The sequence below is a fragment of the Vidua macroura genome, chromosome 6, assembly GCF_024509145.1.
Source record: "Vidua macroura isolate BioBank_ID:100142 chromosome 6, ASM2450914v1, whole genome shotgun sequence".
NCBI lineage: Eukaryota > Metazoa > Chordata > Aves > Passeriformes > Viduidae > Vidua > Vidua macroura.
This window is the reverse complement of record NC_071576.1, coordinates 16,385,899-16,409,438: the sequence shown is the minus strand read 5'-3', so window position 1 is coordinate 16,409,438 and position 23,540 is coordinate 16,385,899. Positions and strand designations below refer to the sequence as shown.

Below are 23,540 nucleotides of genomic sequence, written 5' to 3'. Positions count from 1 at the left end.
AAGCTAGAGTTTATAGAAAGAGTGAGAAATTAACACTTGAGATAATAATGAATTGCTAGTTTCTTAATGTTTTAAGTATAGCATTTGGCAGTCTGCTCTCTCCCCTGGCAGTTTGCAGTGAAAATTTAGCTGTCAGGATTATTCCAAGGTTTCCTTTTCAATAAATTTTTCTGTGCTTGTAGACAAGCTACATCATGTAATAAAAGTGAGCCTGTACTACCCACAAGAAGCACTAAGGCTTAAAGGTCCATTGAGCAGATATACCAGCCACACAAGTGTTTCAGAAGATCATGTGTGATTAAAAGTTCCATTCCTTGGCCTTTCATTCAGAAGTTGTTTCCCATGGGGAGGAGACAGTTTGTTGACATAAAGGCACTCCCAGATCACTCATTCTCAAGCTAGGTTTGAATAACATTTTAAAGCCTTGTAGAATAACACTATTTACAGAAGATATTTAGCAAAAATAGGGAATGAGTATGAAAAAACCTCTCTACCAACCTCAAGTGCTTTAGAGAGAGTTTTCAATTAAACTTCAAAACAAGCCAGGAAGGGATTAATTACCCCTCTGCCCTTTCATCTCACCCACAGGAGAGCTGAGCTACCACACACTTCAGTGGAATGCCCAGGGTGACAAAGTGAGTCAGAAGCACTTCTAGGACTATTACAGAGTGCCAGAGTGAAGTTCTACATTCCAGACAGTGCCTCTGTCCTGCAAGGCATGCTGAAGAAAAGCAAGTGACCTTCATCCCTGATTCAATCATGCCTTCTAAACAGTTTTCATGTTTTTCAAAAAGCTTTATTTGTGCCAATTTATAAGATGGTAAAGCTCCTTGTGCAACCCCACAAGCAGGAATGTGCTGCCTCCCCTATGCTGGCTCACTGGGATGACACAAATCCTTCCCAGACAGCTGGGAAGAAAGTCTGCTGAGTCTACTCAGGCTTATTAGCTGATCTTACCAAGACTCTATCCTCCTGCGACATTTCGGTCTAGGGTAGCTCCTTGCAGAGAGGTACCCACAAGAAAAACGGACAATAGGCAAACTATCACTTATCAGAAATGTGCTAATTAAGAAATAAACACTTTTCTTTTACTCCTTGTCTTAAAATTCCAGGGCAGCTGCTCTCGGCCCCGTGTTTGTGCTGCAAGGGAGCCAGCCAGCCACCTGGAGCATTTGCAGAATGCCCATCTGCTCCCAGCCATGAGAGCGGTCCAGCAGGTTTCCTGGAAAATAAAGGAAGGGAAAGCCTAGACACCACTTGTGCAGCCTGGGAGCCTCCCTGTGCCAGAGCCAGAAGATCTCTCTGCTCTCATGGGGCTGGAGGCTGGGAAACAGATGGCAGGACTCAGGGAGAAGGCGGGCAGAGGGATTAGGAGATGCAATAACAAAAAAAGGAGGATCAAGGTACAGAAAGAACACAAACAATGAAAAAAAATGAAAGGGGGATGGGAAGATATCAGAGGAAATGGGAACAAGAGGGTCTGAGTAAGTGCAATTTTGGGCATGTGCTGCCTGTTTCTCCATATGTCTACTGTGATGTTACTACATCCAGCGCAGGAGAGGGAGTGCCACACGCAGCAGCTGGAGAGTGTGGAGAGAATGTGGGGAGGGTGAAACACCCAACTGCTGTTTTTCCCAACTCCAGCAACATCCTCAGTGAGAAAAGTCTGAATGCTAAATTTACACTATTGAGGCAGTGTTTTGTTATTAATTTGGTATTTTATGAACCGTTGTGCCTCTGGAGGACTGTGAAACAAAATGAGGAAGGAAATCATACATGAAACATACCCAAGAGAGAGTAGACTTTTACAATTTTAATGAAAACTAGTTTTCTATAGACACTTGTTAAGCAGGACCTTTGGGGTCTCTCATTCACAAACTTAATATGTGATTTGAAAAGTGTATATAAATATCAAAGTTTTTTGAAGGGATAGAAATGAGCCTATTTTAGGCAAGTAATACCTCATTTCCATCCTTGATCTAAAACAAGCTAAAGTCTCTCCCTCCTCATGATTATGACTGTTCCAAAAGATTAACTGCCATAAGAGTCTAAGTACACTCACTAACTGTGTAAAACTAAGAATGTCTAGAAACGGAGAAAATTAAAAATTCATCTAAATGGAGGTTCTCAACCATTACTGATATTCCCTGTGTGGCCACATGAATGAGTGGCCATTTATAAGGCATGCTAAAACCAGACATAATATGAAAAAGTGATTACAGCAATGTCATAGATGATAAGTAGGCTGATGATTCTTATTGAACACAAGGGGATTTGTGGTGCAGTAATGAATTGAATAATCTGTTCAGCAAGGAAAAGAATTGAGAAGAGACAGAAATTAAGAGGAAATTTAATGGTCGTAGCTGTCTACCACACAGTGCAGTGAAGAAAATAAATCCTCTGACATCGGCTGCATCATTCTCCAAGTCAAATTCCTGGGAAATTTTTTAAAATCCTTTAATTAAACTTTCAAGTTTATTTTTAGCTCCCTATATTCTAGAAAAAAGTCAAGCCTTCATCTTCTAACAAATATTTCTGCTATTTTTATGCCCTTAGACAAATAAAGTACACAAATTCGCCATGACCTGGGACCAAATTGTTTAGAAAACATGAAAGTGAGTAAATAAAGCTCATAAACCCAGCAGACATGTGCCTTTTCCTATGCAAAAGCACAAGTGCTACTTCATTTTTTGTGATGGCAGTTCTGTTTTTCCAATAATCTCTTGTTCAAAGCAGAGCTGCAGAAGCCCTCAGCAGTCCCAACTGGTGAGTGCCAAATGGGAACTGAATAGCAAGAACAGCATTCACAGCCTCAGTGCAGTTCAGTTTATCATTTAATGCCTGTAACACAACACCCCTTTTGGCTCTGTTTTAGAAGGCAAAAGTAAAATTCCTGAAAAGCATGCATAGCAAAACATCACATGGGGTTGTTACAAGAAATAAGTCACTGAAACTGTACACAGTGCATCACAACCTAATGGCTCTCTGGTCTTGGACTTGTGGAGACAATACAGTCATTAAGAGCCTTCCCAGCTCAAACAGTACAAAGCAATACTGGATTTGTTCCAGGAACGTGACTGTGGGATTGATTCTTCTTCCTCTGATCAAGAAGGACTTTTCAGTGAGATAACTTAGCTACTGGATGGGGAAGACAGAACTGGGGTTTCATCATTGCCTCACTAAGAGAGAATCTTTGTTTTGCTTGTTTTTCACCTCCTAAGTGTTCCTGCCTTCCTCTGACTCCTCTCTGCACAGAGAGTAACAAAGATATCACCTGGTCATCACTCACACTGCTCATCACAGCCTATTCCTTCATTCAGCTTTTTGCATCGGCTTTACTACCTTTGCCTCAGCCATCTCATTCCTGTTCCCTCTTTCCGAGCTTCCTGTTAGCTCTCAGCCAGGTTCTTCTTCCTGAGGGAAGTTCTAGTTCTCCACTTCTCTAACCATTTCTCCTGCACATCTCACCAGTGAATGCCTACCCAAGAGTAAGATTAAGATGAGCTTTTCAGACACTCCTCCTTAAACACATTCTTAAAAGCAAATATATCTGGAGTCTTCCTTTGCTCACCACCTTCTTCTGTCGTGTCTAAGCTGGGACTGGTTCTCAAAAATCATTATATAATATGGCTAAATAAAAAATTTGGGGTTTTTTTGCACACATACCCCAACAGTTTTAGATGTTACAATCCAGAAGTTACATTTTTGCATTTTTTATCCTTTCTTCTCATGTTCTGTCCAAATAATGCCAGTGATCAGTCAGCAATGGGGAAAAGAAAATTTAAAAGATCGCATAAAACAAACAACCACAAACAAATAAACAAAATCAAAACCAAACCAAAATCCCAAACCACCACATTTTAAAAGATCTCAAAGAGAAGAAAGTTTTCTGGTTGTAATTAAAGGATGTAGAATACAGGAACACATGTATGATCAGTGTCTCTCCTGTAACAGACACAGGTACTTTCCTCAAAGAGAGATCTGAGGTGCTGACAAAAGCCAGCAGGCCAATGATAGCAAATTATAGCTGAATACAGGACAGCTTTCAAATGTGCATTTTCCCAGGAACCAAAACTGTATTTACCACAGTATGAGTCTCCTGCCAGCTGTCGCTCAGGAATGGCTGTGACAAGAAACCAGCCAGCCTTTCCCATTGACACTTAGCCAGCAGAGATACTGCCTTGCTGGCCCAGACACTTCTATTCAGAAGCACTCCTGATGCCACAGAGTCCATTGCCCATATGACCGACAAGAACAACAGCTCTTGTCTTTTGACTTTCTTCCTTGCCCATAAGAGTAGCCTGTACAGTCCAATTAAGACTTGCAGACTTTATTCTGCTTGCTGAAGAACTGGATTTCTTACTCTTAGTTCGATTTTAACACAGAAGTGCCTAGACTATGCGATTCAGTGATTCAACATTGGCTAATGTTCTTTTCTGACAAATGCTTTTTTGTACATATGCACTCTACAGCTCCTAAGAGCAGCAAAATAGAATCTTCTGCCAAGGTTTCTGCCATTTGTTTATTCTGGAGATGCTGATTAGCATGTCATTCCCCATCACTGCTGACAGGATTCATTCAGTTTACCTTCTTTGGTAAAAACAAATACAATGTCCTTGGCACTAGCACTGGGTTTAGGCAGAGATAGAATGGGCATGCAAAAAGAAAAAAAAAAGTAAGAAACACAGCAACAAAACTTTCCATTTCAGATATGTTTCAAAGAAGTCAACTCAATTTTCAGGCTAAACAGCTTTCTTTTGTCTCACCAAAAGCACTGGACTCTGGACATACGCTTACTGGCTTCCACCTTACTTCTGATGTGATACTTTGTGCAACAGATATTGTCTAAACAACATGGTCAGACAAATGTTTTTCTTTTTGTCCATTCTCTTCCTCACTTTTTCCTTGTTTTTTCATATACATATTTTTCTCTCCAACCTCATTTATATTTCTTCTCACATTTCATTTGCAACAGCTCCTTCACTGTTCCTTATGGCAATTCTGCAAGACTCCAGTGTGTACATATAGCAAGAACTAAACTCATTATACAGGCACTCAGAACACCTGGAGGACAACACATCTTTGTCTTATGGCAGACTACATCCTGGGTCACTTGCAGTAAGGGGTGAAGAGACAACTTACAAACAAACAAACATCTGCTCTTCTGGCTTTGGCAAGAACTCATTCATCACACATACATATGCATCACATGCAAATACACATGTCTATTTATATGTACAGATATATAAATACCTCAGTGTTACATTCTAGATACATAAAGTTGTGAGATTCAAAGATGCTCAAATATTTGTAGTTTGCCTACAAATACATACAGTTTATTAAAAATCAGGTTTGTATTATGGCCTGTTTAGAAGACTGGTTGCCAGAGTCCCTTAGGAGCAACTCTCAGTCCAAACAGTTAAATCCAGCTGGGGCTGTCACAAGTGGGGTTCCCCAGTGCCCAGTATTGAGGCCAGCCCTGTTTAATATCTTTATCAATGATCTGGACAAGGGGATCAAGGGCACCATCAGTCAGTTTGCAGATGACACCAAATCAGGTGGGAGTGTTGATCTGCTGGAGGGTAAGAAGGCTCTGCAGAGGCATCTGGACAGGCTGGATCTATAGGCTGAGGCCATTGGTATGAGGTTCCAAGCAGTAAAGGTCCTGCCCTCGGATCAACAACAATCCCAGGCATCGCTACAGGCTGGGGACAGAGTGGCTAGAAAGTGGCCCCGTGCAAAAGGACCTGGGAGTGCTGGTTGACAAGAGCTGAACGTGAGCCAGCAGTGCCCAGGTGGCCAAGAAGGCCAATGGCTTCCTGGTCTGCTTCAGCAATAGTGTGGCCAGCAGGACCAGGGCAGGGATTGTCCCCCTGTACTTGTACACCACCTTGGCCCTGCTGAGGTCACACCTCAAATCCCGTGTTCAATTCTGGGGCCCTCACCAGAAGAAAAACATTGAGGTGCTGAAGCGTGTCCAGAGAAGGGCAATGGAGCTGGGGAAGGGTCTGGAGCATAAGTCTGACAAGGAGCTGCTGAGGGAACTGGGGGTGTTTAGCCTGGAGAAAAGGAAGCTCTGGGGGACTTTATTGCTCTCTACAACTACCTGAAAGGATGTTGTAGCAAGGTGGGGGCTGGTTTCTTCTCCCAAATAACAAGCAAGAGGAAATGGCCTCAAGTTGCATGAGGGGAGGCTTAAGAATACTCTTATGGATACTAGGAAAAATTCCTTCACTGAAACAGTGGTCAAGGATTAGAACAGGATGCCTGGGGAAATGGTTGAGTCACCATCACCGGAAGTATTTGAAAGATATAGATGTGGTGCTTAGGGACACAGTTTAGTGTTTCCGGGTGGACTCTTTAAGGTGTCTTCCAACCTAAACTAGAATGGAATTATAGAATCATTTAAGAAAACAAAAAAAATACAGACTTTATTTAGTATTACAGAAGAGGAGGATGAAGAACCCAATGAACTACTCACCAGAAAGAGGATCTTTGCCAATCATTAAAACATTTGGTAAATTCATTACAATCAGCTGCTGAAGGACCTCCTAAACAAAAGAGAACAACAGACAAAGTTCAGTGTGAAGGAATCCAAATCAATCCCACCACAAAGAATACAAAGCTTCATCAGTTACAAAGTTTTTAACATACTGGTAGGTCAGAGGTCACAAGAGGAAGCATCACTTGAGAGAGAAATCACTATTTGAAGATAGCATCAGGTTGCACAGCTAACATACACTAATTGGCTCTTTTAACAACGGCTAATATGGAACTTAAAGGGTCCCATGGCACTAATCAGGATAAATGCATGACCATGCCAGGCACACCAGTCATTCATGCCTTTACCCTAGGCATGACCTGTATTCTGATGTGCAACATACAGCTGCTGCCATGTTTCAGGGCAAATAAATGCAGCTGGTTCAAACATACCTAAGCCGCTCTGTGAAGTTTGAGTAACTCAAATAATTGGCCAAATTATTTCATGGGTAAGGATGAAATAAGGATGGGCTGGGGAAGTGGGTGGGGGGAAAAGCACTTGACCAGACATCTGGCACTGCCCAGAGAAACTGGATATAAAGTTCTAGATTTATTTGCATTGTTTTTAATCAGGAGTAAAACAGAATTAAATTAGGTTCATTACATACTTAAGGGTAATTTTATTTTGGGGGAGATGACAGAAGGGAGGTACATCAGGTTCAACATCTGAATTAACCTCTGTCTGAAGCTGCTCTGAAATCACAGAATGGCTGAAAGGGGAAGAAAGGTTACAAGCCCTGGGGCAGGCAAAATGTTTGAAGTTGTTCAAATAAATACATTGCAAAGGGGATTCTGTACAGTAATATAATCAGCCATGCACCCCAGAAACAAAGACCAAAGCAGTACAGTTGTTAGCTTTGACTTGAAGTTACCAGCACCCCTACTTGTGATGATCTGGATAAAACATTTTGCAGGTGGGTTTTATTTCACATAAAAAGCCAGAGGAAGAAAACGGTTGTATGACTGAAACGCTGTGCTGAGATTCAGGAAACAAAAGTTCACAGATACAACTCAACCAAATGTTTGGCAGGTGCCTTTTTCCGGCTTGTCTCCACTTCCCAGACTACCCCCTAGGCCACTGGAAGGGCACATGCATTGATAGTTGCAAAGCATTCAGACCAGGGGAAAAAGCACCACAGCACAGCAAAGAAACACACTTCCTAAAACCATCACCCATTCACCCAGACACTTCCCCTCCCAGCTACCCATTGTTCTTTCTCTGCTTTGAAAGTTATATCACAGGAGGGAAATTAAGCCCGATTGAAGGAGGAAATAATTCAGAGAGCCTGCAGCCTTTGATAAGCAATTAGAGTGCATATTTTTAAAAAATGTTTTGGACACATTTAATTTTTTTCTTCTGATCCATACCAAAACACACTCCTTGTTGGATAAAGTAGAAATATCTGTGTCACAGCTAATAGGATTTCTGGAGCTGTTAAGGAAAAAGATTCTATAGTCCTTTATGTAATGTGAAGCTTGGCTAATGTAGACCAAACATTCGCTGACTCATTAGCCAAATGCATTTTCTATTTTGGGCATTTGAGACACATTAAACAAAGTTTGTTTACTGTAACAGGTGCAAAATCTATTGGATGTAAGAGCACATGGCTGGACTGCAACATGTGCTATGACAACACAGCATGGCACTGAGGCTTTAAACAAAAAAATCAGACTTTGCATATACTGAAGTATTGAGCTTTAACCAGCAATTTCCATGGCAAAAGAGAGGAGAAAGAATTCTGCTTCCAGTCACCAGCACGTGGAGCAGCACTGAGGCAAGAATGCATAAGGAATTTGCGTTTTCTTTGTGTAACCATCAGATTGCCAGCTATTTAACTGGCAGACACAAGACATTACCACTAACCTTTATGCAGTTAACATTCCCATAAGCTCCTCCTGCAAAATTATTTGAGTATACCACTCAACATAACCATGACTGAGCTCCCTCATAATTGTCTGAGCTCAGTATCTTCTGGCAAGAATCTGACAGTCACTGAATAGAAGCTGAAATGGCCCCAAGCCTGGAAGAGTGATTTGTTAATTCAGATTGAAAGATTCCAATTGTTGCAAGTGGTGATACTCTGACCCATTTATTTTTCAAGTAAAATATTTAAACAGATAATTATCTGTATTATTCTAAAAGCCTTTGCCTTCAGATTAGCGCTTGTGATGATAACACCTGCCTTACACAGCTCACCAGCAGATCTCAACACTTTATAAAGGGAGGTCAATGCCACTGCCCTCCATTTTCAAGCTCAGGAAAGCAAGTCAGAGAAACAAAGTTACATCAATTTAATAAACTATCATCTGTGAACCAATGTACTAGTGAACCATCCACTCACACAAGCACAAGTATGAGATAAAACGTGTCAAGGGAAAGCTCCTACACTGATGAATTTAGCTCAGATTTTGTCCAGACTGAAACCCCAGAACGTTAGTCAAGCTCAGCAGACACTCAGTGACTGACAGGGATAATGTGACCAAGTGTCAGATTGACTGCCTAAAATCCCACATCTGGAAATAGAACTAACATCTCCCTCACCTAAGAGTAAACCAGGAATTCTTCAACTTCTATAATTTATCAATGTTTTCTTGTTTTCCTTCTCTGAAGCAACAATAACACAGATTATTACACAAAAACATTTTACACAAGTAAAATGCTGTGCCTCAGCCTGGCCTCTCAGCTCCCCTCACATGTTATCATTCCTCTTTGAAGACCCCATGAAGCCAAACTCTGGCTTCAGGCAGGGACCTGGGCTGTTTCCAGCCTGTGAACTGGCACTGAGAATCAAAGGGCCCCATGGACCCAACCATCTCCCATGGTAGAGCTACTCTGGGCATTAGGTAAACCTGGACACACTGATGAAACCTGGATAAAAAAAGAAATAGTAGATAAAATGACCCATTTCCCCAAAGGGGCAACAAGCTATATTATTATATTACATATAAAGGATGCTGTTATGCTTGAAATCAAACACAGCTGTGAGACTCTGCAGCAGAGGCAGAGACAGTGTGTGCACGCCTTTGTGCCTCAGGCAACCAGCATGGCTAGGGGCAACACATCCAGGCAGGAGCTGCTGGAGAGGGAAACAGGGTTTTCAAACATTTTAAATGACCCACAGCAACCCAGAGCACCCTGGAGAGCAACTGTACAAGCAAAAAGTCTAATTCCTCTAGTGAGAAGCCTTTTAATCATTTTTACAGCACAACTAAACCTTGGTTAAAACATGAAAGGTTACAACAACACACGGTAAAAATTTCCCAGATTATTAAAACCATTAGAAACCGAGTTGCCAGGTTTACAGCTTAACCAACTCAGAAGCCAGCTACTGCAAGTCAGCAATCGCCTACCTCAGACTACAGTTTGTCTTTTTTATTTCTTTTTTGTTGATAATGAGATTTCTATGAAAAAAAATGTTGGTATCAGAAGTGTTATTTAAGGAATCAAAACAAACCCCTGTCAGTGCTCAGTGCAGTGCCTGTAGGTTTCTGAAATGCTCCTCGCCCAAAGATCAGGGTATTTTTAGCTTGAGGAGATTTCTCCAATGTCTTTTGACAGCAGCAACCATTGCAGGAACAGATACTTCTAGGTAGTACCTCCAACACCATGATCACAAAATATAAGGATCAGCAGCCAAGTCTTACACTCCTTGAGCCAGACACCCAACCTCAGTAGTTAAAGACCACAAAGGTTTGAGCAAGCAGTTATGTTGACAGGGAGGGCTTTCCAAGTGAAGCTCACACCGGGTGTTCAGACCTCGACTGCTGTGCTTGCCCACACAGACATGGAGCCTGAAGCCAGCTGGGACAATCGTGCTGCCCCAGCAACAAGAGGGATACTGCCTAAGCCAGAGGTAAGCTCTGCTGAAAGCACCTAGGCACTCCAGGACTGGTACACCAAGAAACATCAGTGAGTTACCTAGAAATCATAAATATAAATGCTCTGTTTCTCTCAGCAGCCTTCTGGTGTCTAAGCCCCTGCCATGAACTTGCTTGACATTTGCAAGCTCTTTGCAATCACTTTTTAAAAAAGAAGCTTATGACAAAATAAAGCCAAAATTCCCCCACATTGAATCTAACGGTCAACGGCCTTAGGAAAAATCAAGACACATACAAGATTAAGGATAAAATTCTAAGCACCAAATTAAGCATTTAGGCTTACTAAACGCATGAATAAACACATTCATTCCCTCCATCTGAAAGTTTCTAATCAATCCTGGAGTGCTGAGACATATTCTACATCCTCTTTTTATCCCTCCAAGATCACACACACCGGATGTTTGCTCTTTGTCTTAGATCCTCAGCAGAGATGCAGCAGAAGCTCTCCCTCTCAAGTCTCCATGGTCACATATTAACATTCTATTTACCTGTAACAGGGTAAGTAGGCCTCTTGTCATTTTGTAGGAAAACAAAGTCTCCTTGGTCCATACTATACTTCAATACATATTTGCTTCTTAAAAATATACATGCAACAACAGCATGGAATAAAATGGTCTTAAGGTATTATTTTTGGATGCACTTTTTTAGTCCCAATTTAAGTGTGCCAACAGCTATTACAATGAATGAATTGCTAGGAAAGGAGTAGGTAAAATTGTCCTTTCCATGGCTGATAGACCTAGCAAACACAAGCTTTACAAAAAAACCTTCCCCTGCATTACAATACAACACAGCCTTAATGTAGACTAACTACTAGTTTCTCATGCAGAATTAAATTAACCTCTGCCTGAATCCTAAACAAGAAGCGAGTACTAAATAAATTATGTAAGGAGAAAGGCAGTCTAACAGTCATTGTAATTCAATGCTCAAGCCAAGCAATTCCATTTAAGTATATTGCTTAGCTATAAAATGCTAATTGCCCAGCTGACTGGAAGCCAAATGGTGCTTTCCTACTTAAAATGCCCATGGGGAAAAACCATCATCAGCTTTATTTATACCAGCAAAAGCAAACAGTACCTAGCCAGGGAATTTGGCTTACATTTATCTGCGACTCAGGCCAACAGAGGAGGAAAGCTCAGAAGAGTCCTATCTGTGCAGCACAGCCAACACCTTACTCTGATAACCTCAGTATGCATCTGATCTCACAAGCATCCTTAGAGTGGGAAACAGTTGGTGAAACACAGAAGCCTTAGAGAAGGTCCCAGCAGGAGTCAGTGGCCATCTGCATCAGCCCAACACCTCCTAGCAGCAGGATGGGGTAGCAGCTCTGCCTCTACACGTTTTAGGGGCCCTTTGGATGCTGCCACAAAGGCTGGGAGGTGCATTTCCCAGGCAAAGTATACTCCAAGGGACAATCAAACAAGTTTTTCTGGAATCAGAATTCTAAGGAAGAGCAAACACACTAATGAACAAGCTTTAAAATAAAACACATTTTAAACAACAATTTGAGAGAAGGGTTGTTTATTTTTTAGTATTTATTTTCAAAGTTCCCAATTTTGTATTAAAATAATAATGAAAAGCTATTTTGCAGCTTACAAAGAGGTTATGTTTTAGACAAAAAACATATTTGTCTTCCAATAGATATAAACTTCATAACGGCTGGGGAGAGGGGTTGCTGTAATTATGTGAGGAGTTATTAATGGTGTCAGAGAAACCATAGCAAGATTCTGTGAGCAGTATGGCAGGGTCTTACCGAAGATTAGACAAGATGAAACAAGTTGTTGCCAGAAATTACAAAGAAGTGAAACACAAATGTTTTGTTGACATGTTTTTCATGTACATCTTACCATGCAAGCACACCTGATGACACCATGTATGTGACTCAGTACTGTTTCCCTGCCAACACATTATATACATGACAAAAGTTGATTAAGAACTTTGCTCATCCCTGCAACTACTGTACTCGTTATGTGATGGACTAGAGGATTAGCTGTCTTTAAACGGATTTTATTTTTTCTTCTAAAAACCAGCAAATTACAAAGCACATTTCTAAAGATCCTTCAAGTGGAAACCCAAAAGCCACTAAAATAACTGTGGCCTCATCTGCTGAAAATAATCAGTTCTGACAATTGTAGACTGGAATCTCAGTGGGAGGGGATGTGAAGGAATCATACCTAGTCTTGACTGTGCTCAGTCTGTGCAGGGTGCAGACAGCCAACTAAATGACAAAACTAATCCATGTGTAAATACACCATGATGATCAGATTTTTATTTTAAAAAATTACACATATGAGATTTCAATGGCATATAATAGACTATCTCATAAAATCTCTAAAAATAGCTAGAAGGACCCAGGCATAACCACCCACTCGATTCATTGCTATTGCTCAGGTTTTGTTATTTGCATTCAAGTAGTGCAGAGGTCCCATCCAGGAGCAAAACCTCAACCACTGGAGCTGTACAAACAGTGAGACACTCCTGGAACAAAGAACTTGTTATATATACCCAAGTACCAGTAAGCTAGTAACAAGCAGGGGAAAAAAAAGTAACAAGCAATGGAGGAAGGAAATGAAAATAAGATTCTGTGGCTATAATATCATCCATCATGTACATTCTCAATGCTTTATGAACCAGTTAAATGAACTTATCCAGGCTGGAGAGAACTACATCACTCCAAATATCAGAGGGCATGGGACGCAAAACAAGTCCTGATAAACACATTTTGCTTTAAGATGAAATTGTTCACAATGCACATTGTTCACATCACCAAAAAAAAAAAAAACAAAAAAAAAAACAAAAACAAACAAACAAACAAAAAAAAAAAAAAAAAAAAAAAACACACACACAAAAAAAACCCCACCAAAACCAAAAAAAATCAAGTGTATTTAAATAAAGATACTTTTATATATGTAGAAAGCATTTTAGGACACAGTTTTACTTCTAGTTTAGTGGAATACATAATGGAGAAGCTGACACAGTCATATAAATTTTGTTTTTTAATCAATCTAAATATGAAAGTGTACATGTACTTCTGAACAATGAAATGTATAGCAGCAGATTTTTTTTATCCTAGTTTCACTAACTCCAGGTTGAATCATCTATGTTAATAAAACACACAGCTCTATGGTTGTGGCTAGTGGCAATATTGATTTGACCCAGAGAGGAGAAAATCCAATTGTGGAGTGCTGTGTTTTCCTGCTTTTATTGCCAGCAGCACCTTTGACTAATTTACCTACTTTTGCTGCAAATAAACAGTCTATTTGATTTATCCTCAACTTCTCTTTTCAAATCATGTGCAAGTGACTACACGTGTTTGTAATAGTGTCCTGACAAATTACTCTTGACTTCTATTTTATTTCATCTTAGATTTGTCCTGCGGTGGTTTATGCAGTAACAGGGAATATGCAATGTTCTGTGTTAATGGCTTGTCACTTGACATTACAAATCTAACCAGCTGAAATGCAATCCATCTGTTGAACACACTTTCAGCTAATCTAGAGAGGTCTCTAAGGACCAAATTCACCTTAACACAGTAAAAAAACACCACAGGCCATCAGAATAGACTTAAAGCACCACTGAATTCCCTGAAACTCAGCACCAAGCACACCCACTAGTTTTAAAAGGAAGTCAGTTTTTCCCATACACTGGGCATATTTTATTAGGATAATCAAAAAATTTCACATGAAACTCTAAAACTGAGCAACTATATTTAAGCTTAACACTGAAGCCTGATACCAAAACGCATTAGCCATGTAGAGCTCAGAGGTACAAACTCTGCTCCACTGCCCTTATCACTGATCACTGGAGTGAAAACAATTATTTTAAAATACAGCTTGCTATCAAACAAACACCAACACAATAAAAGCTTCTCTAAGGAAGACTATGTGAAGAAGATCTGTTTTTTGCCATTTCTCCTATTACAAACATTTCTAAAACTTGGGGGGCTTAGGTATTTATATGAAACATACACAGCAAACACCTAACTGGGCACATGGTACCAGTTCACATAAAATACACCAAATTTCTTAACACAATTGCTATACTGCCATGAAGATCAAACTTGATTAGCCCAAGGCAAGTATGTGAGGCTTACTTAGAGAGCTTCAGAACTAAAGATCTATATTGCAACTTCAACACAGCAATGAGGGTCCAGGCTCTGACTTCTTTAGAGTGCCAAGACTCTAAAGAAGCGGGCAACCACTAGACTGACAATTATGACACAATCCCTGAAAAAGCATCAGCCAAAGGTAGAGGAAAAAAGGAGTCAAAGGTGGGAAGATATAGGAATACCAGTTACACATTATAGCAATACTACTTTCCCAAAGATGAATAATGAGCAGGAGCTAGGTAGCACAAAAGTATACTTTTGCATTTTTGACAGTATCAAGCAATTTATTAGAACAAGTATTGCTTGAAAAAGAATGTGTTTTCTTGGGGAAAACTCTAAAACAAACCATTACTCCTGTGAGGGCACAGGGGCATGTGTACCAGGAATAATTTTGAGGTTTCTCTAGTACAAATACTGAAAAGCCAAATCAAAGCTGAAGTTTAAATATGAAAACAAATCTGTCAAACTAGAAAAAACTAATAAAGCAGAGAGGGGACAAAAAAATGGGATAATTTCACAATTTCTAGTATTATGAAAAATATGTTAGTAGCAAACAGAAGGCCTATCAGATGCAAACGACTTTAACGTGAATGTATGAGTCAAATTTCATCAGTGACTAAGGGTAATAGAAGTAAAACATGAAAGTTGACTGTTACCAATCTGATACTCTTATGTCCTTTTTGAAGCAGGAACTCATGAAAAACCTTTGATCTACCTCAGTCCCCAAAAGAAACAAGCTGCTTTACCCTGCCACTCTTACTAATGCTGAGTAACATCCTACTGTCTCAGCCATCTTAACTGCCATGGGGTCAGAGCTCAAAGAGAAAAATATTTCTCATTAGCAAAAGGTGCCATGCTTTGCCTTCACTACATCCAAACATCCTCAGAGCTGCTCAAATATAAAGTATATTAAAATATAAAGGCTCAGAAACAAGCACAAACATGCTCAGTCTTTCCAGGATAATACTCTCTGAACAAACAAGATTTAATTAATGTTACACTGGTAAACCACTTCAGAAACCTGAATGGGGAGCACTGGAGAAACACAGAAAATTACACCTAGAAACTGTAAATACATGGACAGTATTCAAGCAGTGATGACCAATAGGAATTTTATGAGATAAACACTTAGGTTACTGTTAAGGTCACTTTGAAATGCATGAAAATCTCTGTCACTAACTCAGGAAAAACAGTATTTCCAGAACTTTTTTTTTCTTCCAGTGAAGAAAACAGTTGTGACAGTGCTTGACGAATACCTGTTAGAGAACTGAGCAACTGGTGTGCCAGCACTTGTCCTACTTTTTCCACCTAGCATGTTTATAAATATGAAAGAAAAAAAAATCAATTAAGTTTAAATTAAACCAACGAATTTCCAAAAGCTAATTTAAAGATTTTTAACCATGAGCCTCCACACAAGCTTGAAACTTGTGTTTGGGCAGTTTACATGCAACCTAATATTGGCCAACAAATTAATGTTTCAGGAAGCATGCACACAGTCACTATGCCCTCAGCTTATTATCTCACTGCAACAGAGAATGCAGCCTGGGCAAGAGAGGTCCTTGAGGCATTTGCAGATGACCATGCAAAAACCCATGTTGGATTTACAGAAGAGGGAAGTTTCCAGCTGGTCTGAAGAAGAGAGGGTACAGGGAACAAGCTGTTCTACCCTGCAGGATGCCCAATCCAACAGTATGGTGCTATGGGACAAATGAGGTTATTGGGGAAGTTTTTACTGGAAAGGTCTGTAGGTTGAAACAAAACCAAGAATCCATACTTGCTAAACATTTGATTATGTTAGGTGCTTTCTGCTACAACCACCTGATGTTCTCTTGTAGGTAAACTCCCATTACCAACCAATTACCAAGGGCACAAAAAACTTAAATACCATTAATGCAGAGAGAGTCCTTGCAGTTCAGGCATGCCCCTCTCAAATACTCCTAAAAAACCTCTAACAGGTATCATTGCAGGTTAATCTTATACGCTTTCCAACTACTCTGAAGCAGAATTTATATCCAATACATCATTACTTCAATGTATCACTGCATTATCACTATCATCTAATTTACCCAATATTAACAAGTTCAACAAACACCCACACATCCCTTTCCAGGTGCTTTGCCACCGTAGCAACAGTCTCAAATTTTTTTCTTAAGTTGAGTAAAGGGAGAAGCTTCAAGTTAGATGAGATGGGTCTCCCATGCACAAACGTACAGTGGTGCTTCTCTTTTTAGCTAGCAGATTGCCCCAGGCAGGGGTCACGCAGGGAATTTTCAAGATCATCAACACTTCTTGCACTATACAGATGGAGAAGCTGCAATACATTTCACGTGACTTTCTCAAAGTAACCCAAGCACCCCTTTGGAAGGAAAACACTTCCAGCATTTACTGTGATAATCATCAGTTTTATCATTAGCGCTGAGTTGCAGTTACCATAGAAGAAAAAAAAGGAGAAAAAGATGACCACGGAATCTAGCAGTGAATAAAATGAGAGGGAAGGAAAAGGAAGCCATGTCCTCAAAATAGCCTCTGGGATGTCATCGTTCCCTTTCTAGATTTTCTGAGTTCATTTGTTTTCAAAAGCAAACAACCTTTCCATCTGGAGAGTTACTGCGTCCCCCTCGGAGGGGGGTACGGGTACCTACGGAGAGGAGACACAGTTATTTGCAGTTGACACTGGGTTATTCACAAAGTTTACTGCCAGTAATTTGCACCTCGGCAAAGCCAAGTCAGGCGCAAACCACGGGCAATTACCGAGTCAAGCTGCCAAGTAGAGCCTCCCTGATTTGCCCACCTTGTTGCTCGTGGGGAGGTGACAGAGGAGCTCGTCCTCCGTCCCACCCCACGGAGACCCCTCAGTGGCATCTGATCCCTTTGTAAACTGCCAGCCTGCAGCTACCAGGACAAAAGGCGACGGTGCTTCACGATGCTGAGTGCTCAGCACCCACCCGAAGCAAGAGGGTCCAGGAGGGGACCTGGGGCAGCCCCAGGACATCCTCCATCCCAGGACTGGGGGACTTGCCCTCTCCTGTGCCACCCTATCTCACATAAGTTCACTTGCTGCCCCTGCCTTCTGGGCATCCCATAGTAACAGAAATACTGTTCTAACAAGAAATTGATATACATATATGTATCTGTATACATCTACACATATTGAGTTTTGTGTATGCGTGTTTCTGCTATTTCTCCAGCCTATTACTCTGGGATTATTATAACTGCTCAAACTTGTAACAGGCAAAATCCTTCTGGAAGCCCCATCTGATTTGCTATATGCAAGACTGTCCCCCACGTTCAATCATCTGGAGTCCCCACAGGTCAACAGCAAGAGCATCAGGAGTCTTACCCCACACCACACAGCAGCAAGGTAGCTTCCTAAACACACAACACTGAAAAGGCTGAAGTGATGAAAAAAAAAGAAGCCTGTGACACGTTGTATACTTGATAAAATTTAACGTTAGTCTTTCAGGGTCAGGTCAGTTATCCAACTTACCTCGAGTCTGAGAATTTACACCAAAAAATAGTTGCTATAACACCTGCTTTAAAAAAATTAACACAGAAATATTTTGAACAAATACAGAAAATCATAGCACGAGGTGCTGTCGTACACCAAGATTTTACATCTGCAATTATCAAATTCTTCTTTAGGATGAATTCACCCTCTACACCCTTACAAACCCCACTCAACTTCCACATTCTATTTCCCAGATGTGCAAGAGAAAGCCATTAAAAATTAATGCTGAAAAGCCATGAAGCCACACTGAGTCCACAATTCAAACAGCAGTTAATATCACAGGATAACAAAGATCTCCTTACTGCACAGCAGAGGAAATATTTCACAAAAAGAGAGTTATGACCAAAAATAGATAAAAGGAAAAAGTCCCAACAGCTGCCACAATTTCACCTATACACAGAACAGGAAATAGCCAATATCCCCATGTGGTTGCTGCTAGGCAAAATTTACTTATCAATGGTAATTCAGGCTATGCATTCACACACATATGCATACTTGCTCATGCAAACACTCTCTCAAGAAGAACTTCCAGTCTTGCCAGCGCTTAACAGTGCTCCTTTAAGTATCTGAAAAGACTGATTAACCCTGCTTAATACAATCTGTGTAATCTACTGTGAATCTTGCAGATAACTCATAACTGTTAACATTAATTAACTCAGCAGAGCTTTTTTACCCTTCTTGCTCCCCCACCAGCCTCATACCACAGAGCTCAGTTTAAGCATTCTTTCACTCCAGCCCTGGCAGACGGCTTCCACAGTTAAGCAGCAATGGTGAGCTTCTGATACAGAAAACTCAGTTAAGTAATGATACTGTTTTAAGAGAAGACTTTTCCCCACATTTTATACTTCTCTTCATCAGCACTGATCAGTAGTCACAGCATACACTCAAAGCATACAACACCGTGGAAATACCCATGATAAGAGAAAAAAAGTGAAGGATACTGCTGTATCCAAGAAAATCCTTTCTTTATGCTATCTGTGAGAGAAACAGACATAAGCTAGGTCACTATGTTATTATTAACATTTCAGATAAATTAACTTTTAACACTACTATGCCAGTTTTTAGGCTTCTGACCACTGATTTATTATCAACAAAATACAGTTTCCTTCTAAGCTGTGATGTTTAGTGTTTTCCTGAGAGAGGATGTCAATCTATCATATGTTCACACAAAAGCCTCATTTATAGCTGAAAGAAAAAGCAACTTTCAAGACCTTGTATTTACAGAGAAAAACCTTTAAAAATTGTCACAAAAGACTCCAAGTAAGCAAGGGCCCCCAAACACAAGGAGCTGCCTTGGCTATAGGTAGAAAAAGCAGAACTATGTATACTACCAACCCCCTTCTTTATTACTAGTGTCATTTTTTAAATCATACTACTTAATTTTCAGTATCCTTGAATGGCACACAAAAGTGGCAAGCATATATGGTTCTCAGCAATTTCCAAGCTGTCTCACATGTGGCTGCTATCCCTTACCTCCACCAGCAGAGCTCAGGTTTATTATTTAAGCAACATAATGGATGGAAACCCAATATGAAGTATCAAGTGACTTGGAGCTCCCTATCAACCAGATCACAAAACAAGAGCAATGCAATGTAATGAGCTGGAAGCAGAGGAGGGGAAGATAAACCCCCCCAAAAAATTGCTCCAGGCAAGAGAAATTCAAGCCTCAGGCTGCAAGGAACAGCAACACCTCCCATCCAGCACATCTGGCTGTGTGCTGCTCTGTATAAATAAAGATTATTGGTATTTCAGAAGATACGGGTTACAAAAAAGTTTATACTCTTGCTGCATCTACTGAGTACCAGATCTAAGCCTAGCAGCACTCAAAGCATGCTGAACTCTCCCTCCTTGGTGGTCTGGAAGAAGTCTGATTCCTAGAGAAGCAGTTTCCAATGAAATTTTAAGGGACACTACAATCAGAAAAATGTGGTACAAGCAGTATTTTATCTACAAAGACAGTGCTTACACCCTTCACCTCAGTAAAGTACAAAATCTTGGCAAGGAGTTCCACTATAAGACATGAAAAGGAGCCATGTGAGCTCCACTGCAAACTCTGGAATGACAATGATGCTACACGCTCGAGTAAGGACTATCTTAATCTGGTTTAGTAGCAGCTTTTCACAAAACTTATTAAAATGGCTCTGCATCATTGTTTAAACATACTTTGGTGGAGGCATCAAATTACTCTGACAAACCTGTTTGTCTCAGAGTAGCATGAATTAGTTCAGTGATGAATGGCCGATCAGAAACTGGAGCCCTATGGGAACTGGTGCAGTCACTCACCAAAAGAATGTTACAGAAAAACAAATTGTGCCCTTCAAACCTATAGTAATAGTCTGCATTTTGAAGCTGCGCATCCAAACTAATAGTCTTACTTCACACTGCTCAGAAAACATGCAGCCTCCACAAATAATAAAGGGAGAAATAAATGCTTATTATCTGAAGGAAGCAATCAGAGAAATCCAGCAGTTATAATACAGTACCTTAACACAAGTCTAGGAACTCTATCACCTCAATTGCAGTGCCCAAATCCAGTGTTCTGCTAAATCTCAGAAAACACGAAGTTTGTATTTTTACAACATTAAGATACACAGTAAATACAGGGTGCTAAAATCAGGCATTTTAGTCTGAACCTCCAAATGAACCAATTTCTTTTGACAGTGGAAATATGCAGATGATCTGCTAAGATGAACATTAACACACAGTAGTAAAGACTAGAATTTCCGCCAAACTAAATTTGTATTCACTGACATTACTTTCTAAGCAGCAATACAAAAACAGGCACAACGGAAACTAAAAAGACTATTTACTGCATTTCAGACTAGTAGATACATGATTCCTTGTGAATTTTGACTGGAAGTCATTCTCACGAGGTAGAGGCAACAGGCCCTTTGAAATTGGCTCAGCACAATGCAGGCAGGAACTAAGCAAACTTCTTCAAACAGCTCTGCCAGCACCATTCAGCTCCAAGCTGCAAAACTCCTGCTGTTTCAAACTTAGGGCCTCCTGTGAGCAGACTGCTGATTACACCAGGTTGTATGGCAGGTTTTTGATACGTGCTCAGGACAGAAGAATAAGAATGAAACCTGTCCACTAGTCATGTTAAATACAAGATTTCACACCAGACTGAAAGAAAAGGACACTTTGTCATCCATTCATTCCCTTGCCCTCCATTAAAAGGAAAATTCACTGTAGTACACAGTACACATGCCCATTTCAGAGTGTGTAACTCATGCAAGCATTGCCAAACACAGTGCTATTACAAAAGATATGTGGGAGACAGCACCATGCCAACATCTTATCTCCAAACAGAGGAGATATGCACAGTCAATAAAGCCAGAGTGCTGAAATGTAGGGCTGTGACACATTTAATGGGGTTCTATATACCCAGTTATGCTTTTACATTACAGAACATTTGGAGTAGACAAGGAAAGCAAATTATAACAATTCCACAGGCATCTTCCATATTGATTTTTATTACACCAATCCAGAGGAATCAAGCTTTTACAAGTTTCTGTGAGATTCTGCCAGGGGAGTAATACTCTTGGTTATCACCCCAGACAAGGAAAAGAGCAAAGGCTACCATAGCAATCAGCAGCCAGGTCATTGCACACCTCACTGCGCACACCCCAACACCCCCAGCGTGTGCCTGGTGCCAGGGGGAAACAGCAAAGGAAGAGGAGGACACAGGATCTGTAGAAAGCTCTCCCTTGTTCCCATAATACTTGGGTTTTATTTATGAATTTGAGCAAAGAGGCCTTTTCTGTCTAATCAAGTGCAACCCCCTTGTTGCCTTGTAGCATCACAGCTGTGAATCTCCTAATTGCATCTTTAGTATGCAAAAGGTAAGAAATGTTCATGAAAAGATGACAGCAAAGGCTTCACTGGTTGGTCATAAACATGGACAAAAGGGTTTTTCCTTAGGGAATGGTCAGTACAGAAATCAGATGTTCAGAATATATTTCTGGCCATATGGTTCAAAGTGATGAATAATGTGCTTCGGAAAAGAAGGATGATACAAATAATACAGCGCTGCAGTAAAGCACCAAATTAAACAAATAACAGGTGGTGACTAAAAGTGCATTTTTAATGAGCACCTCTTTATGAATGCACACAATGCAAAGTGGTTTCCACTGTTTGGTAACACACCACTCCTCATTATGGATTAAAAAATCTTAAGTTATATAGAGCCAGATGTGTTCGCTCTTGTTCTTTGGACCTCTCATAGAATTAATTTTTGTGAGATTCGGCAGCCAAGCAACAAGAACTTTAAATTCTGAATTCTTAATACTCACAAATTCTTTAATTAACACTAACTTTTTTTTCACTAGGCAATTTTTTTATTAAATGTTGATGTGTTTTAATAAACTTTGATGTGTTTCCAGTGCATCTGCCTCATCAAGTATTCTGCTCTTCACATGTATATAATTGAGGAAGACAGCAGTCCAGTGGTTAATACAGAAGACAGTGTTTGAATTCCTGAGTCCAGACAGACATGGAACACAGATCCACAGCAGTTCTTCAAAGTCAATTATTACGTTCCCAAGCTCTTCCCAAACCAGTCTGCATAAAATCCACTGGCCAAGAATGAGACACTACTCCATACCAGGAGGTACTGCTATACCATGGGGTATTAAAACATCTTAAGAACCAGGGTTATTTATCCAACTGAGAGAAAGCTAGAGAAATCATTATAGAGACCAGTTACCCAAGAAAGCAAGACTAGTTTAAATGGCCTATTTCTGCAAAGGAGGAAGTATCAGAAAGAATGCCAGGTAATTAATAGAGTCAGGAAATGAGAGTTTGTGGTGATAGAGCTACAGTGTAATGAAGTATGTTCAGCTAAATCTATAGCCTGCTTTGTCTCACCAGAAGAGCAATATTATCTCAAGGATTGTGGCAGCAGTTTGAGTGGTTACTCAAGTCTGAATCTTCTTGCACGAAGGAAGGTCAGTCTTACAGAACATGAAAACAAATGTGTTCCTCCTCTCAAGTGCAGCTGTCTTGGTAATCTCAAAGATGACATATTCTTCATGTATCAGTCAGCGCTTTAAAGCCCTGATTCATACAGAGAGACTTAGGAGCACATGGCAGGTTACTATTTCAGCAGGTTGCTTAAATCTGCAATGCATAATACTCCTTGTAATTCTTAATTGCTTTACTCCTCTAGGGCATACAGCCTATGTCTTGGGAACTGGAACACACTTGCTCTGAATATCAAAGAAAAATTAATGACTTGTCATTAAAAAGGTGAGAAGTAGTAGTTAAACTACCCTCTTCTAGCAGGTTCCTTGGAAGGACAATAATTTTTAAAAATTATTTTTCTCTTTTAATAGGTGTTTTGATGATATGCTATTAAAATAAACAAAAAAGGCTTTGCAAACAGAAATTATTTTAGGCTCCTGTGTATTTAATAGTGTATTACATTATTCAGTATGGTTGTCCTGTTAAGCACAAACTTTGATGGCTTCCCAAGTGCCAGGAAACCAGTTCACTTCATTCATAATT

General features: G+C 40.2%; 1 protein-coding gene across 1 annotated transcript in view; it reads right to left on the bottom strand.

The window, feature by feature from the left end:
- Positions 1-23,540, bottom strand: part of CCDC88C (coiled-coil domain containing 88C) — a 96,116-nt gene that overhangs the window by 50,966 nt on the left and 21,610 nt on the right. Inside the window, exon 4 of the mRNA XM_053979323.1 lies at positions 6,482-6,551. Within this exon, the coding sequence (XP_053835298.1) occupies positions 6,482-6,551 (70 nt within the window). The remainder of the gene's footprint in view (positions 1-6,481; positions 6,552-23,540) is intronic.